The sequence below is a fragment of the Rhinolophus hipposideros genome (genome assembly GCF_964194185.1).
Source record: "Rhinolophus hipposideros genome assembly, chromosome: 5".
Classification (NCBI taxonomy): Eukaryota; Metazoa; Chordata; class Mammalia; order Chiroptera; family Rhinolophidae; genus Rhinolophus; species Rhinolophus hipposideros.
Genome location: NC_138051.1, coordinates 30,929,947 through 30,947,038, shown reverse-complemented (window position 1 = coordinate 30,947,038; position 17,092 = coordinate 30,929,947). Strand labels below are relative to the sequence as shown.

The window sequence follows — 17,092 nt, the reverse complement described above, 5'->3', positions numbered from 1 at the left end:
ATGCTCCTAACTCCGAAGGCTGCCAGTTCGATTCCCACATGGGCCAGTGGGCTCTCAATCAAAAGGTTTCCGGTTCAACTCCTTGAGTCCAGCAAGGGATGGTGGGCTCCACTCCCTGCAACTAAAATTGAACACGGCACCTTGAGCTGAGCTGCCACTGAGCTCCCGATGGCTCAGTTGGTTGGAGTGTGTCCTCTCAACCACAAGGTTGTCGGTTTGACTCCCGCAAGGGATGGTGGGCTGCGCTCCCTGCAACTAGCAACGGCAACTGGACCTGGAGCTAAGCTGTGCCCTCCACAACAAAGACTAAAAGAACAACAACTTAAGGCTGAACAGCACCCTCCACAACTAAGATTGAAAGGACAACAACTTGACTTGGAAAAAAATCCTGGAAGTACACACTGTTCCCCTAATAAAGTCCTGTTCCCCCTCCCCAATGAAAATCTTTTTAAAAAAAGAATTTGTCACTGTGGCTGGTGTGTGAGATGAGTTATCAATAAGTATCGTTTTCCTTCCCTGCTGTCGAGTCCAGCACAACAAGGGCAGTGAGGGTGCGAGAAGGGACATTGGTTTAAGTTTTTAAGACAGAAACAAACAGAGACTTAATGCAGTTAAATCTCTCAGAAGGCCAGGGGTCTCTCAGTCTCAGATGATTGGAGTCCAGAATGAGGCCGACTGAAGGTTTTTATTGATCGGTATACAAATACAAGAAAGTAACATTGTTTCTTACACGGTCTGTGAGACTCATACATCATAGCAGAAAAATGTTTATTCCAATCACCCTTTGTCTGTAAACAAACGAAGCACAAGTTCCCATGATGTCTTACCTAAGGTATGTACCTTCTCAGGGTCAAGTCTTTCATATTGTAACAGCTCCGTTGAGATAAGTGGAGAGAACTGATCTTTGTTGTCCTCATGACTTCTCTCACAAACAGGTGCAAGGGAAAAGCCAGAGCCGGCAACAGCTTTTCCCAGGCAGGGGGAAGGGGAGGCACGGCCCCTTCCCATATTTTTCTAAGGCAGCTCATTGGGGGTCCCTACTTTGTTCCGCCTGGCTTAGGTTGTATCTCCTGTGAGATATTTTACCCGTCTTTGGCTGCAAACCATCTTTTGGGGACCAGACAGAGAGATATAAGGTATAAACACAAGGATGGAACAGAGTCCCAGAAAGGCACATTCTTACAGACTCTTCTTTCCTTAAGGAAAGACACAGGGGGACAGTTGGCTAGGCTCTTGTGTGATTACACCCTACCAAGTAAATTTTCAGGGCAAATAGTTTAGTATTTAAGAACTCAGATTTGGAAACAACTGAAATGCTCCTCAATAGACGATTGGATAAAGAAATTGTGGGAGGACAACCAAGATGGCACAGTAGGTAAACACTGTGCTTTCCTTCTCTCACAACCACATCAAAATTGCAAATAATCTACAAAACAACCATTATTGAGAATCACATAAAATCAAGCTGAACTGAAGCTTTTCAACTAAGGATAAACAGAAGACATCACCTCCAAACTGGTAGGAACAGCAGTTACGTGGAATGGGCTGGTCACCGGGTGTGACCATTAAAGATCAGGAGGGATATTTCAGCCCCCAAAGGAGTGAGAGATCCCAGCCCCACCCCACCCAGGGTTCCAGTACCAGGGAGAGAAATCCCCATAATTTCTGGTTGTGAAAACCAGCGGAGATTGTGACTGAGTGAGACAGTGCGGCTGCTTTCCCAGATGTTCCAGGTGCTCCTTTTAAAGGGACTGCACTCATACTTACCCATCAATGGAATCACTGGCTCTGAGCTCCAGCACTGGGGCAGTTGATAGAGAGGTGGCAGGGACGTATGACAGTAAACTGATTTGTCTGACTTGGGACCAGGGCTGGAGAGGCGGCTTTCTCCTGGATGAAGGAGCTGGCAGAGGCCATTGTTTCTTTGCTGAGCCCTCACCCTTCCCCACATGTGGACACAGGTGGCTGCCTATCTGAGCCTCTACCATTCGTTCGCCATGCCCTGGCAATTCAAGATCCTGCCCTGCCCAACTTTCACTCACACCCAGGATGCTTCCAGTGGCTTTTTCATGCAGACCACCTGCCTTTGCTCAAGCTGCAGACTTTCCTAGGGTCTCTCAAAGGTTCCCAGAAAAGCAGCATCTGGCTTGAGTGTGTCCTGTACCTCTGGCTGAGCAGCCCTAAGCCAGCACTAGTGGCAGCCGGCCTTGGTACGCGGCTTGGCCTCTCAAGGTGCTTCCAAGCACAGCATGGGTGGCAGCCATCTGAGGATTTATTTCTGGCTCCTGCTAGGTGGCCCTGGAAAGGGGTAGGGGGGACAGGCTGTGGCTGAACTTGACCTATAGCAGAACCCCTCCAAAGTGGTCCTAGGGCTTGTGCCCCCAGGGGCCAGCTTCAAAACAAACTGGAGCATCACCCAGCCTCCTCATAGAATGACACACCTAAGGGGCAGATTGGGCAGTTACCAGAGTCCTGCTGAGGCACATCCTGCTCTGTAGGGTCAGCCCCTGCACAACAACTCTTCCACTGTAGCCTAGGCCAGTCCTCACAATGAGTGAGCCCAAGGGTTAGTCTCTCCCATTGATGTGCAATTATCAACCAAGGCTCAACCACAAGAGGAGGGCAACACAACCCATACAAAGGACACACCTGTAGAATGTGACTCACGTGACCAGAAAGACTGTGTCACTGAACCCCACAGCACACCTACTACATAAGGCCACTCTACTAATACTGGAAAACATAGCAGCCCTACCTAGTACATAGAAACAAACACAGGGAGGAAGACAAAATGGGGAAACAAAGGAACATGTCCCAAATAAAAGAACAGAGCAAAGCTCCAGAAAAGAGCTAACTGAAATGAAGATGAACTATATATCAGACGCAGAGTTCCAAACACTGGTTATAAGAATGCTCGATGATCTGAGGGAGAACTTCAACAGAGAGATAGGAAGCATAAAAATGGTCAGAGAGATAGGAAGCATAACCATGAAAAAGAACCAGTCAAAAATAAAGGATACAATAATGCAAATGAAGAATATATTAGGTTGGTGCAAAAGTAATTGTGGCTTTTGCAGTTATTTTTAAACTTTAAACTGCAATACTTTTGCAGCAACCTAATATTACAGGGAATCAACAGTAGATTAGATGAAGCAGAGGAAAACACCCAACCAGAACAGCAAAAAGCAAAAAGAATCCAAAAAATTGAGGAGAGGTTAAGGGACCTCTGGGACAATATTGAGCATACCAACATTTGCACTATAGGGGTACCAGAAAGAGAAGAGAGAGAACAAGGAGTTGGAAACCTATTTGAAGAAATAATGACAGAAAACTTCCCTAACCTGGTGAAGAAAATAGACATACAAGCCCAGGAAGCACAGAGAGCCCCAAACAAGATGACCCCAAACAGGACAATAACCAAGATATATCATAATCAAAATTAAAATGCCAAAGCAAAGGTTGGGTTGCCGGTTACCTCAGTAGGTTAGAGCATGTACTCTTAACAACAAAGTTGTCGGTTCAGTTCCCGCACAGGATGGTGGGCTGCGCCCCCTGCAACTAAAGACTGAAAACAGTGACTGGACTTGGAGTTGAGCTGCGCCCTCCACAACTAGACTGAAGGACAACGACTTGACTTGGAGCTGATGGGCCCTGGAAAAAACACACTGTTACCCAATAAAATGTTAAAAATAAAATAAAATAATAAATAAATAAATAAATAAATAAATAAATAAATAAATAAATAAATAAAAAATGCCAAAGGTTAAAAACAAAGAGAGAATCTTAAAAGCAGCAAGAGGAAAGCAGTTAGTTACCTACAAAGGAGCCCCAATAAGACTGGCCGCTGACTTCTCAACAGAAACTTTGTTGTTGTTTTTTTAGTTTCAGGTGCACAAGACAAAGTAATACTTAGACGTTTATCACTTATATCCCTCACACTGTGCCAACCCCCCTCCTCCCATCCACTATCCCTCTGACGTCACACAGAGCCATTACATTTCCACTGTCTATATTCCTAATGCTGTACTCCGCTTCTTATAAGTATACACACACACACACACACACACACACATACACACATATAAACTTGTAGTTGCCATTCATTATTGTTCAGCTTCAGCTTCAGGTGTACAGTGCAGTGATCAGGCATCTACATCATCCCTGAGGTGGTCTCCCTAATGGGACAAGTGTCCATCAGATACCCTACAAAATCTTTACAACATTATTGATTACATTCCCCAAATTAATTTTCAAAACCCCGTGGCCATCTTGTGGTTATTGACTGTTTTCTAATCCCCTCACCTTCCCACTTTTCCCCAGCCCCCCTCCCGTCTAGCAACCCTCAGTTTTTCCTCTATGTCTCCAAAACTGTTTCTGATTAGTTCATTCACTTATTCTTTTCTTTAGATTCCACATATAAGTGAGATGATATGGTATTTGTCTTTCTCTCTCTGAATTATTTCACTTAATATAATGTTCTCTATGTCCATCCATGTTGTTGCAAATGGTAAGATTTCTTTCTTCTTTATGGCTGCGTAATACTCCATTGTATAAATGTACCACAGTTTCTTAATCCAGTCATCCTCCAATGGGCATTTTGGTTGTTTCCATGTCTTGGCAGTTGTGTACAGTGCTGCAATAAACATAGGAGTGCATAAAGTTTTTTGAATTAGAGTTTTGGATTTCTCCGGATAGATACCTAGGAGTGGAATTGCTGGATCATAAGGTTGTTCCATTTTCAGATTTTTGAGATACCTCCATACTGTTTTCCATAGTGGCTGCACCAATCTGCAATCCCACCAACAGTTCACAAGGGTTCCCTTTTCTCCACATCCACGCCAGCACTTGTTGTTTGTTGATTTATTGATGATAGCCATTTTGCCTGGGGTGAGATGATATCTCATTGTGGTTTTTATTTGCATTTCTCTGATGGTTAGTGAGGCTGAGCATTTCTTCATATGTCTGTTTGCCATCTGTATGTCCTTTTTAGAGAAATGTCTCTTCATGTCCTCTGCCCATTTTTTAATTGGGTTGTTTGTTTTTTTGGAGTGGAGTTGAGTGAGATTTTATAAATTTGTGATATTAACCCCTTATCAGATATATCATTGGTAAATATCTTTTCCCAGTAGGATCCCTTTTTGTTTTATTGATGGTTTCCTTTGCTGTGAAAAAACTTTTTAGTTTGATGTAATCCACATGTTTATTTTTTCTCTTACTTCCCTTGTGTAAGGGGATATATCAGTAAAAATCTTACTCTGGGTAATGTCTGTGAAGTTTCTTCCAATATTTTCTTCTAGGAATTTTATGGTTTCAGATCTTACATTTAAGTCTTTAAGCCATTTTGAATTTATTTTTGTATATGGTGTAAGGAGGTGGTCCAGCTTCATTTTTTTGCATGTGTCTCAACAGAAACTTTTCAGGCAAGAAGGGAGTAGCAGGAAATATTCCAAGTGATGAAAAGCAACGACATACAAATTACTTTACCCATCAAAGCTATCATTTAGAATTGAAGGACAGATAAGGAGTTTCCCAGACAAGAAAAAGCTGAAAGAGTTCATCACCACCAAATCAGTATTACAAGGACTCTTAGAGGGACTTCTTTGAGATGGGAGGTGGGTTAAGAATGGGTGAATGGGAAGGGATTAAGAATTACAAGTTGATTGTTATACAGTAGTCATGGGGATATAGGGTGTAGCATAAGGAATATAGTCAATAATATTGTAATAACTAGGTATGGTGCAAGGTAGGTACTAGATCTATCAGGGTGATAGATGGGAATGGGGTTAAGGGCAGTGTGAAAAAAGTGAAGGCATTAAGAAATACAAATTGATAGTTAATACAGCATAGGGAATATAATCAATAATGTTGTAAAGACCATGTAAGGTGGCAGATGGGCATTGGACTTATCAGGGGGATCACTTCATAGACTGTGTCCAATGCGCTATACACCTGAAGCTGAAGTAGAATAATATTGAATGTCAACTATAACTATAACTAAATATATAGGTATATATATTCACGGAATGTGGAGTACAACATAGGGAAGATAACAGGTATTATAACAACTATATAAGATGTCAGAGGGGTAGTAGCTTGGGGAGTGGGTTATCACTTTATGAGGGGTTTAAATGTCTATTATGTTGCTTTGTTCACCTGAGACTAATATAAATAAATAAATAAATAAATAAATAAATAAATAAATAAATAAATAAAGTTATGGTACATTTATACAATGGAGTATTACTCTGCCCTAAAAAGAATGAAATCTTACCATTTGCAAAAACATTGATGGACCTAGAGGATATTGTGCTAAGTAAAATGAGTCAGACTGAGAAAGACAAATACCATATGATCTGATTTATATGTAGAATATAAAAAACAGAATAAATGAACAAATAAAACAGAAATAGATTCATAGATACAGAGAACAAAGTGATGGTTGCTAGATGGGAGAAGGGTTAGGGGATGGGTAAGAAATGTGAAGGGATTAGGAAGTACAAATTGGTAGTCACAAAATAGTCATGGGGATGTGAAATGCAGTATGGGAAATAATCAATAATGTTGTAGACTATGTAGTGTGTCAGATAAGTACTGGGCTTATCAGGGGAATCACTTCCTAGATTATATAAATGCCTAACCACTGTACCGTACACATAAAACTAATATAAAATGATATTGAACGTCAACTGTTTTATATATATATATAAAACATATATAATATATTATATATAAGACATTTATATATAATATATATTTTATATATATATATATCTTGAGGGTGTCAAAAAATGTATACACATGACTTGTGTATTTATCTTTTGTTATTGGTATATGTTGAGTATTACAATTTTAATAGATTTTTTCCTCTCTTAAAATATGTATACATTTTTTTGGCACCCTCTGTATATATAGTTAATGGATGTTAAGTATAGCATAAGGAATATAGTCAATGGTATTGCAATAGCTATGTATAGTATCTGATAGGTAATAGACTTGTTGGGGTTATCACTTTGTGAGGTGTATAAATGTCTAACCATTATGTTGTTTTGTACTAATTAAACTAATTAAAAATTTTAATTAAAAAATTTTTTTTAAAAAACTGTCTCTGCTCTCAGAGAACTGAATTCAGATATTAGCAATCCCACTTATAAGATGTAACACCTCAAACCAATTAATCTATCTAAGCTTCAACGGCTTTACCTATAAAATAAAAATAATAGTAATATCTAACATATTGAATTATTATGGGAATTAAATTAGCTTATTCATAAAAGTTGCTGATCTTACTGCCTGGTACATAACAAGCTTTCAATAAATATTGACTGCTAATATTTGTATGGCAAAGTAAAAGGGCAGGTACAGGCATAGATGGACTTTTGGATCCATGTAATACATTAAAAAGTGAGTAAACAAAATAGGTGTCTCTTTAGTCAGGGAGAGAGGTGCAATAATGCGTGCCAAATGGACAGTGTAAACAGATGGAGAATCGTTGGTCCAATGTGAGAAAGGGATTATCAGATGTTTGAAATAAACTCATCCAAGGATGGGTCCCCAGGGTCATGTCCATCCACCTGAGGGAATCTCAGCAGAGTCCCTTTGGGGAAGCTGGCTTTGACCCAACAATAGTTTCACTGGGGACAGTGGAGAATCCAAGCTTTTATTCTTCTCATTTTATTTTTCTCAGGTAGGGGGCAGGGGATGGTGGCGCATGGAAACACACCTTTTCTAATTTCAAAAAAAACAAACCACAATACATTTCCCCAAGTACACTGAAAGTGAATGCACCAGGGACAGAACTCTGAGATCCAGGGGAAATGAAGAGCAGGGGAAGGCTTATCTACACATACTGTTTCCTTTTCCCAATCAGTGCCTGAATCAACTCCTTCAACAAAGGGCAGATTCCCATATTTTGTAAAAGTGAGACGGAGGAAAATATGTGTTATATTTTGAATCCGGAAATGTAAGTTTGAAAAGTATCTTTCTAACTTTCTAGTTGAAAAAGAAACCATTGCTTTCAAATTTTGTCAACTGAAAAGGGGGAAAAAAAGATATGTATACTGCCTTCATTTCATCCTTTTCTAATTATTGCCATGGTTTTTGTGAGCTTTAGTCTAAACTACAGTATTTTCCTTGAAATAAAATTTACTGAAGAAAAATAAAACCCAAACTGTAAACTAATATTTTCCTTTTTGTTTCTTTTAGGGAGTAAAAAGTAGACTTAGGATAAGGTATGACTCCTTGCAATAGGAAATGAATAACAACACAAAGCCTCTCCAGCAGCTGAAGGCTATCGTTTCTCACAACGTTGAATTCAAATATTTAAACTTAACTTCTAATCTCTGCCCTAGGTTTATGACATGGTTTTGGTCACCCAAAGTAAAATATCGCCTTCAAGATACTCTGTTGGGAATTTACCCTTTCTCCTCAACCCTGGCACAGAGTTTATTGGCCTGAAATCCAAGTAGCAAGTTAAAAGGAGATGATATCCTCTTGCGTGGTAAGTCAAACATGACACAAATAGTGGGCTTCCTATCACCTTGGGACATTCCAGGAATAGTAAAGTTCATAAAAAGAGTAAATACCTGCAAAAAGCAATATTTTATAATAATTATTATTATAAAAGCAGTATATGCTACTTGTAGAAATTTTGGGAAATACAGACATGTATAAAGAAGAAAACTATATAACCCATGATCTGACTTTCAAAAACATACCATTATTAATTTTAAGTTTTATTTCCTTCCAGGAATTGTCCTATTTCCTTGTATTGTTTACTTTTTTATAGAAATATATATGAAGAACTGCATAAACCCTAGCTACACAAGTATAGTGTTAAGCATAAAGAATTTTATAAACCTTTACTACCCAAAAAATCAGCGACACCTTATTGCTTATTGGAAATGTATAATCCCAATCCCCATCCATTCTTTTTGACTTAGAATCTGTTTTTTAACATGATCCCTGGAAATTATTATACACTGCTATGGTGAACATGCTTATTATTCATTTTTCTACACTTCTGATTGTTATTTAATGGGTATAAATGTTTTAAAAGCTCTGGGTATTTCCAAACTGCCGGCCTGAAAAAACAATTTACAAGTTTATATTCCCTCCAACAGTTCTGAGTGTCATTTCATTGCCAACGCTGGTATCATTATTCTTCTATGCTAACTTGAAAAACAAAAGAATTATACTTTTCGTATTTAAATTAAAAACCTTCATCTACAAATGCAGAGGTTATAGATTTAAGTCCCACAATTTATATTGAAATTTCATATTCACTCGTTAAAATGCCCCTTACTTTTATTGAAAGAATATTTCTAATTAAGACATTTCACCACACAGGAATAAAATTATGTGTCCTAAAACATCTCTTACATTGAAAAGTATACAAGAATACAGTAGGCAATCTGTAAGCTTCTGTTGAGTTTTTTAAATGGTTTAGGCCAGTAATCAGCTATAAAGCCAAGTGGAGTTCAGAGGTAAGCTTGGAAAGATTGCATCTACCACATAAAGTATCCAATAAATGGTAGCAAAGTGATACTTAATAGAAGTCCGATCATGGCACTGGACACCAGAAGCTAAACAATAATGAATGCCAACTATAATTTAAATAAATAAATAAATAAAGTATAATTTAAATAAATAAATTTAAATAAATAAATAAATAAATAAATAAATAAAATTAAAAAGAAAATGAACTAAATTTCATGATGGATAGCAATCAAAAAATTAATGCTATTCTTTAAAAATATTTTACTGAAAATATGTTATGAAATATTCTCCTTTATGTATACAAGTACAAAATTATATAAAATGGGTAGTATTGTAGCTGGTTCTTAAATTTTCCAGGGTCAGAAATCCCAAGCCATATTATGTTAGCAGTAACTCTAAGGAAAAAAAATAAACGGAGAGAGAGAAAGAAAGAGACGAACAGAAACATTCGAAGAGACTAGTGAAATAAAGTGATTACAAAGAAAGAATGAGTTTCTTTAAGGAATTTAGTGAGCTTTTCACTGGATTAATACCTAAACAAGAAGGTCTTTCCAACACCAGCTGATAGCATTGTGAAGAGAGAGTCTCCTTGCTTGCAAGGTTTATGAGCTGAAAGAAAAAGACTGGGCCTCTGGATAGAGAAAGGCACGGGACCCATCATCCAAATTAAAAAATGTACAGCTACAAAGGATGATCTCCTTTCCAAAAGAAGGGGGACAAATGTATAAAAGAAAATTGACATGAAAATCATGTAAAACAGCACTCAATTATTTTAAATAAGCTTAACTTCTTAGACCTAGGCAAATTATATCCCAGGATGCAGAGAGAATTTATGGATGTGATTTCAAAACCACTAATGGTGTCTTTGAAGAATTCTGGAAAATGGGGGGGTGGGGGGAATTGAACACGGGTATCAGTTTAGAGTACAAAATTTGCTTCTAAATTTTTTTTCATAAACCATCTGTTTAATAACATATGCCAGAATGTTTTCCAGAGATACAAGGTCATTTTCATCACCTTTGTATTATTTTTAGCTTAGTCATCTATCTACAATTGTTGATAATAATAGACACTAACCTAGAAAAAGTTTTAAGTGATCTGAAAAACACTTTTCTCATGTACTATATAATATTTTAATCAAAGACATAGGTGAAACTCAAAAGAAATTTTACAAAATTTATAGGTAATCAAAATAGAAAAGAAAGCTGATATTTGAAGGTCTTAAGATCTTAATAGACTGAAATATTTGGTGAAATTTAGCAATTAACCTCCCTCACTTCAAAAACTCAATGACACGAACATTAGATGGGGTCAATCTGGCTTTAAAGAAATTCTTGTGAACAAACTCCAAGGGCTTCTGTTAAATGAAAACTCAATAAAAATCAAAAGAATAAAGTTACTGCCCAAATAAGCTAATATCAATTTAAGTCTGCATGGGTTTCTAGAGCAAAAGAGATTACTACAGTAACACAGTATGAGAAGTTTGTGTTCAGTTTTACTAAGATCACGTCTTCAGAAAGGTATGAACAATCAAAATAAGGCAACCAGCATGGAGGCACCCTGGAAATTATGTCATATTAAGTTGAAGAAAACAAAAATGCTTAATGTAAATTGAGACGATTCAAAGAACACATGAGTAACTTCTTCAAATATATTTAAGTGCTGCTGTGCAGACTTTATTCTGAGCATCTGTATAATGGAGTTGAAAGAACACGAATCTGCCCGGCGCTGCCACTTACTGCCTTCCTGTGGCTCTATTATTACTGCCATAATTGTTGGAAGAGTAAGAAGGATAATGCATGCTCAAAATCCTATCAGGGTGTGTGCACGTGATGGGCATGTAATAAGAGTTAACCCTGAGGAAGAAATAAGACCAAGAGGCTAAATCAAGTGACCCAACCAAGAATGTGAGAGAGAACAATGAAGTTTATAACAGATTCTAAAAATGAAAGCTGTTCTGCCTCTCAGTGAGCTCTTTGTCATGGATTATTCCAGCAGAAGCTAGATGACCAACTAACAAGAAAGTAAAAGAGATGGGCTCTTGGTGCTGGTAGAAAGGGATACTAGAGAGCTTCTGAAGTTTCTTCCTGCTCCAAGATTCAGTGAGTTCAGATCAATAAAAAATTGTGATTTTTGTAAATCCTATTCTAATCCATGATTTCTCTGAGGCCAGTGAATATAAGCAATACATTACTCTAAGAAGTAGAAGGCTAGACTTGACAGTTTTTTAATTTCCTCTAGAGTACAAGAGGAAACAGATGAACGTGGAACAGAATTCAATTATTCCCTTGAATGAGTCCCTAGGACATAACACACCAAATCAATTGTCCTTCATGCTACAAAAACAACTGGAAAATAGAGACTCAGGCAGGCAGTTGTAGAAGCCGGATAACATATCTAACTGATGGAAAAAAATCAAATAATAAGAGCAATGATAAATCAAAGGCTCTAACAAATAGAATTATAACACCCCAAAATGCAAGGAAATGATCACTTCTATCCCCTTTGTATGTCTCCTCAGGGTCTATAGCTGCTTCTCAGTATCTTCTCTGTTTTTTTTTTTAAGTTCTTTTCATTTTACTTCTTTAAGTTAATTTTTTATCTTCATTTTATATAAATGGATGAAGGGTGATCTGCCTCAGGTTATGAATAACTTGAGGAGCTAAATACTGCAGATCACAGAAGTCAGGTAAGAGTAAAATCACTACAAAAAACCAACTGCCTGCCCTGTCCTTCTCACTTCAGTTTATTTGAGAGGGATCACCTCCTCTTTTTTTAACTACTGTCATGAAATAACACCTGCACCATGTCACTTTCAATGACCAGTTGATGCCATTTTATGACCACATTTGAGGATACATTACTTTCAGCTCTGGAAGTTGAACTATGTTGTATGGTACGTATTTGTATGCCTTTTAACTATCCTCATTATGAAAAAATAAGATAGCCATATAAAAGGAAAAAAGCATAATTCTACCTAAATGGTATGATTGAAGGATGCTAGGAAGGCCCCTCCTCCTTTCCTTCAGATGATTTGGTGATGTCCATAGCACCAACTGTCACTCATTAATTTGATGAATTTTTCCCTGGGATGTGTGACATTTTAGACACATTTTTGCTGGAGGTCCTCTAAAATGGTGGCAAAACAGTAAAATAGGCACCAAAAAGCGTGGCACTCTTGTCCTGACCCTGTCACTTACTGGTTTGGGACTTCAGGCATTTAATTTTTTTGAGTCTTTATCTCCTCATACGTGAAATAAAGGCAATAATCCTTGTTATGGCCCCTACAGAGTAATTAAGAAAGCCCCCCCAACACTAAGAAAAAAAATACATGTTAGATATAAGGGTTAACTTTTTCAAGAGCAATTCGTTTCAAACCGCCTTCCCAAAGAGTAAGTTGCCGCCTATGAACCTCCATGGACAGGAAGCAGTTATTGCCCAGTGCTTGACTTTCTCTGTCACATGACTGATGTAAAGAATCCTATTAGCTTGTCATATCCTACAACTGCATCTGCAAAGCTTGAACTGTAGCCCCCAATCACAGGAGTACAGTGGGTGCCCCTTTCCCCAAGCCACAAACTCTGAGCCTGGAAATAGGACTAGTGTCAATTTTCTTCATTTTGATATCCCAGCCCTAATTGCATTCGGGAAGGGATTAGTACCTCCCTGATGGCACAGCTAAAAAAAACTCATAGTTCAAATGTTGGGGTGCCCTCTTGGAATACCCTAGATTTCTATGTGTCATTGTGGTTATAATTAGTAAAAGGGACTTGCAGGCCTGTGACTGACCTGGGTCTACAAGTTTCCCCCAGTAAATGCTGCTCCAGTAAATTTGGTATATGTGTCATCTGGTCATATGCCCTTGTGCACGTAATATAGAAAATGAGAACTGCTAAAATTTTCACAGATGTTGGGTTTATGTTTATGCATGAGTTTGTTGGACTTTTTTTCCAGAGAATGAATGTTGTTAAGAAAAAGTGAACAGAGAATTTGAGCTCTGAGCTTCTAAAAGGGAGGAGGAAAATGATCAAACAGAGATAATAGGCCCATATTCCAAACTTCTTCTGGGTTAAACTTTGTTTAGATCAAGGCCTAAAATTAGATAAACTTCTCTCTATTCCCCTGTCTACAGAAGAATAGCCAGGCTTTCTCCAGGGCTGAATAAACCACAAAATCAAAGAATGCCAGAGAGAAAAAAAAGTTGCACTGATAACCTGATTTCCATCTGCCTGTTTTGAAATAGTATTTGCTGGTGCTCCTCTGTTACTACCATTTGAGTACAGTTGATCCTCATTTCCCAGGAAATCCCACAGGTTTTCCTGGGGTATGGGGGGAAAAGGAGGAGGTAGTGTGTGAAGGGATCACCCAGTTTTGTAGGATCAAAACTAGGTGGTCTTAATACAAACTCCTGTGTCAGGAAAATGATCTCATCATTTAAGGCTATAATGATATCCTTACCAGGGAAGACAGTCTATAAAGAAGAAAATGAGAGCTCTGGTGTGTTTGACTGGCAAAAAAACAAAAGAAAACGTCTTAAAAGGAAGCTTATTTGGGAGTTATATCCTCAGTGGTCTGAGAAGACTGAGGAGCGCTCTCCTATTCACGCATGCACGTGTACACACACATACTTAGCTCATCACGTGGCTAAAATTCCACAAGCAAAAACATTCTTTGGCATTTCAAAATCAGTCTAATTTATAAAGATTAACAAGAAAGTATAACATCTAGCTAGCATAATAATCCCTGAACAGTTTGTAATAGTTTATATTTCTGTAGCATTTTATAATTTGCAAACTGCTCTTGCATATATTATTTCAAGCAGTTCTCATGTCATCCTTGCTCATATTTCATCATTATTCATATGTCATCATATATCATCATTATTCATATTTCACAGAGAAAGTAACATAGTCTCAGAGGTTAAGTCCTTTCCTGAGTAAATACTCCTCAGAAAGTGGCAGAGCCAAGATCTGTAATCCCAAATCCCATGCTCTACCACACTAGGGGATTCCAAACCCGAGCTGGAACCCAGAAATCTACACCTTTCAAAAGCTCCCCCATATGATTCTGATAATATCAAAGTCTGGAGCCCAGGTACTACACCACCCTACAAAGAGAGAATAGACAATAATGGCCTATACATACAAGGTCACATAATGTAGCTCAATTGTAACTTGCTTAAAGTCACTCTGGTTATTTTCATAACTGGCTTTAAAGCTTCATGTTCTCTCCTTTATGTCACTCAACTGACATTACTGTTTTGTTCAGTAAATACACCAATTCTAATTTTTTTAATAATTGAATTTCCCATGTTGAAGGTTGCATCTCTGTTTAGCTCTAGCCAGCCAACTATCTGTATTGTCTAGACCAATGTTCTCCAAAGTTGGGTTCACCAGGAACCCAAGATGGGACGCAGAAAGGAAATATCTGAATTTCTATTTTTATTTTAATTCTAAGAAAGCTTTTTTTCCAAATCTTTACCAATGTTTACTATATTGATTGACAGTAGTTTGTATATAGTTTAAAAGTAAATAGTCATATATAAAAGAGTATATGCAACAACTGTATTGTTGGGATGCCCAACGAAAAATAGAAACCACTGGTCTAGGCTCCCTCTCCTATGAGCAGGAAAATGTGCTCACTCTCCTGGGGAGAACTCAGGAGCATAATTCCCTTTGTATATGTCATTTCTGCTGCAATCCTCACAGGATGGAAGGAAATGACCTCAGAAGCCAGAAATATTTCCCACATTGTGACTGAGTTCATTCTATTGGGCTTTCCTTGCCGCTGGGAAATAGAGATCTTCCTTTTTTCAATATTCTTTGTGACTTACATCCTGACCCTCCTTGGAAACATGGCCATCGTGTGTGCAGTGCGCTGGGATCCCCGGCTCCACACCCCGATGTACATTCTGCTGGCCAACTTCTCCTTCCTGGAGATCTGCTACGTCAACTCTGATATGCCCAACATGCTGGCCAACTTCCTCTCCCAGACCAAAAGCATCTCTTTTGCTTGTTGCCTCCTCCAGCTGTACTTCTTCTTCTCATTGGGCACAACCGAATGCTTATTTCTATCCATCATGGCCTATGACCGGTTCCTGGCCATCTGCCGCCCCCTGCACTACCCCACCATCATGACTATTAAGTTCTGCAGCAGCCTGGTCATCTTTTGCTGGGTGTATGGTTTCCTCTGGTTTCTGATTCCAGTGATACTTGTTACCCAGTTACCATTTTGTGGCCCAAATGTGATTGATGACTTTCTGTGTGATCTGGGTCCTCTGCTGGCCCTGGCTTCAGCCTGTGTCCCAATTCCAGGGACTGTTCTCATATGTGGCACCATGAGTTCCCTGCTCATCTTTGCCACCTTTTTCTACATTATCGGCTCCTATAGCCTGGTGCTGAGGGCTGTAATGCAGGTGCCCTCAGTTGCTGGCCGGAAGAAGGCCTTTTCCACCTGCTCCTCACATCTGGCTGTCGTATTTCTATTCTATGGCTCCGTCATGATGACATATGTGAGCCCAGGCTCAGGACAAGCCAAGGGCATGCAGAAGTTCACAACTTTGTTCTACTCAGTTTTGACCCCTCTTTTCAACCCCATGATCTACAGCCTTCGGAATAAAGAAATGAAGGATGCCTTGAAGAAAGTTCTAGGAGGTTCCTAAAATTGGTCTGTGATGTTAGTGAGTTATTCCCACATGAGTTCAGGCTGTGAGCCTCATGTCAGTGACCAGCTGAAAAACTGGAAAGTAGATGTGAACTTTTTGAAGAAGGCATTTCAAAATCCTCAATGCCAGGTCATCAATGAAGCCTTTCCCCAGGCAGAATTAATTCTCTTCCATAGCACATTACTTGTATTTCTATTTAACATGTCTTTCATTCTTTCTTGTATTATAGTTAGCTGTGCACAAATTTGTCTCCACATGCCTCCCCATCCTTATTAGATTGTGAGTTTTTTAAAAGCAAGAACTATGCTTTATTTATTTCTGTAATTCCAGAACCCAATGTAATACTTAGCACAGTATCAATAATGTCAATTCAAATAAAACAAATGTATCGTTCATATTTCTTCACTAGATTCTATCATTCTTGACATTCAAGACAATATCTAAAGAAACTATGCAAACTCTGCAACAATCTATATTTTATATGTCCTATGGATGAAATGAAATGAACTTTCCTAGAAAAATATGAGATCAATCTGAACTGGTTGGACCAATCACTAAATGATAATCAAATCAAAGAAAAAGTTTCACCAGATGAACATTAACGTCTAGTAAATTTAAGAAATTACATGCTTCCTAGCCTTCATCAATCCCTCTGTCTAATAATGTAACTGCTTTATTTCATTTTCTTCTTACTAACCATGCTTCCACTCCCACATATTTTAAAATATATACAACCTTTATCACTAAAATGTGGTTTTGGGATCATCAGCTGGGCCTCACTGGGAAGTTTTTGTTTTGCTTTGTTTTATTTTGTTTTTTAAGTTTATTGAGGTGACAATGGTTAGTAAAGTTACATAGGTTTCAGGTGTACAATTCTGTAATACATCATCTACATATCACATTGTGTGTTCACCGCCCAGAGTCAGTTCTCCT

The 17,092-nt window shown here is 38.3% G+C and overlaps 1 protein-coding gene across 1 annotated transcript; it reads left to right on the top strand.

Moving 5' to 3' along the window:
- Window positions 1–15,214: 15,214 nt before the first annotated feature.
- LOC308497185 (olfactory receptor 11H4-like) lies at window positions 15,215–16,156 on the top strand (the record flags this gene model as incomplete). Its single annotated transcript, XM_081047546.1, has 1 exon — window positions 15,215–16,156. One exon carries the CDS (start codon window positions 15,215–15,217, stop codon window positions 16,154–16,156), a length of 942 nt encoding a protein of 313 aa, XP_080903672.1.
- Window positions 16,157–17,092: the final 936 nt, after the last annotated feature.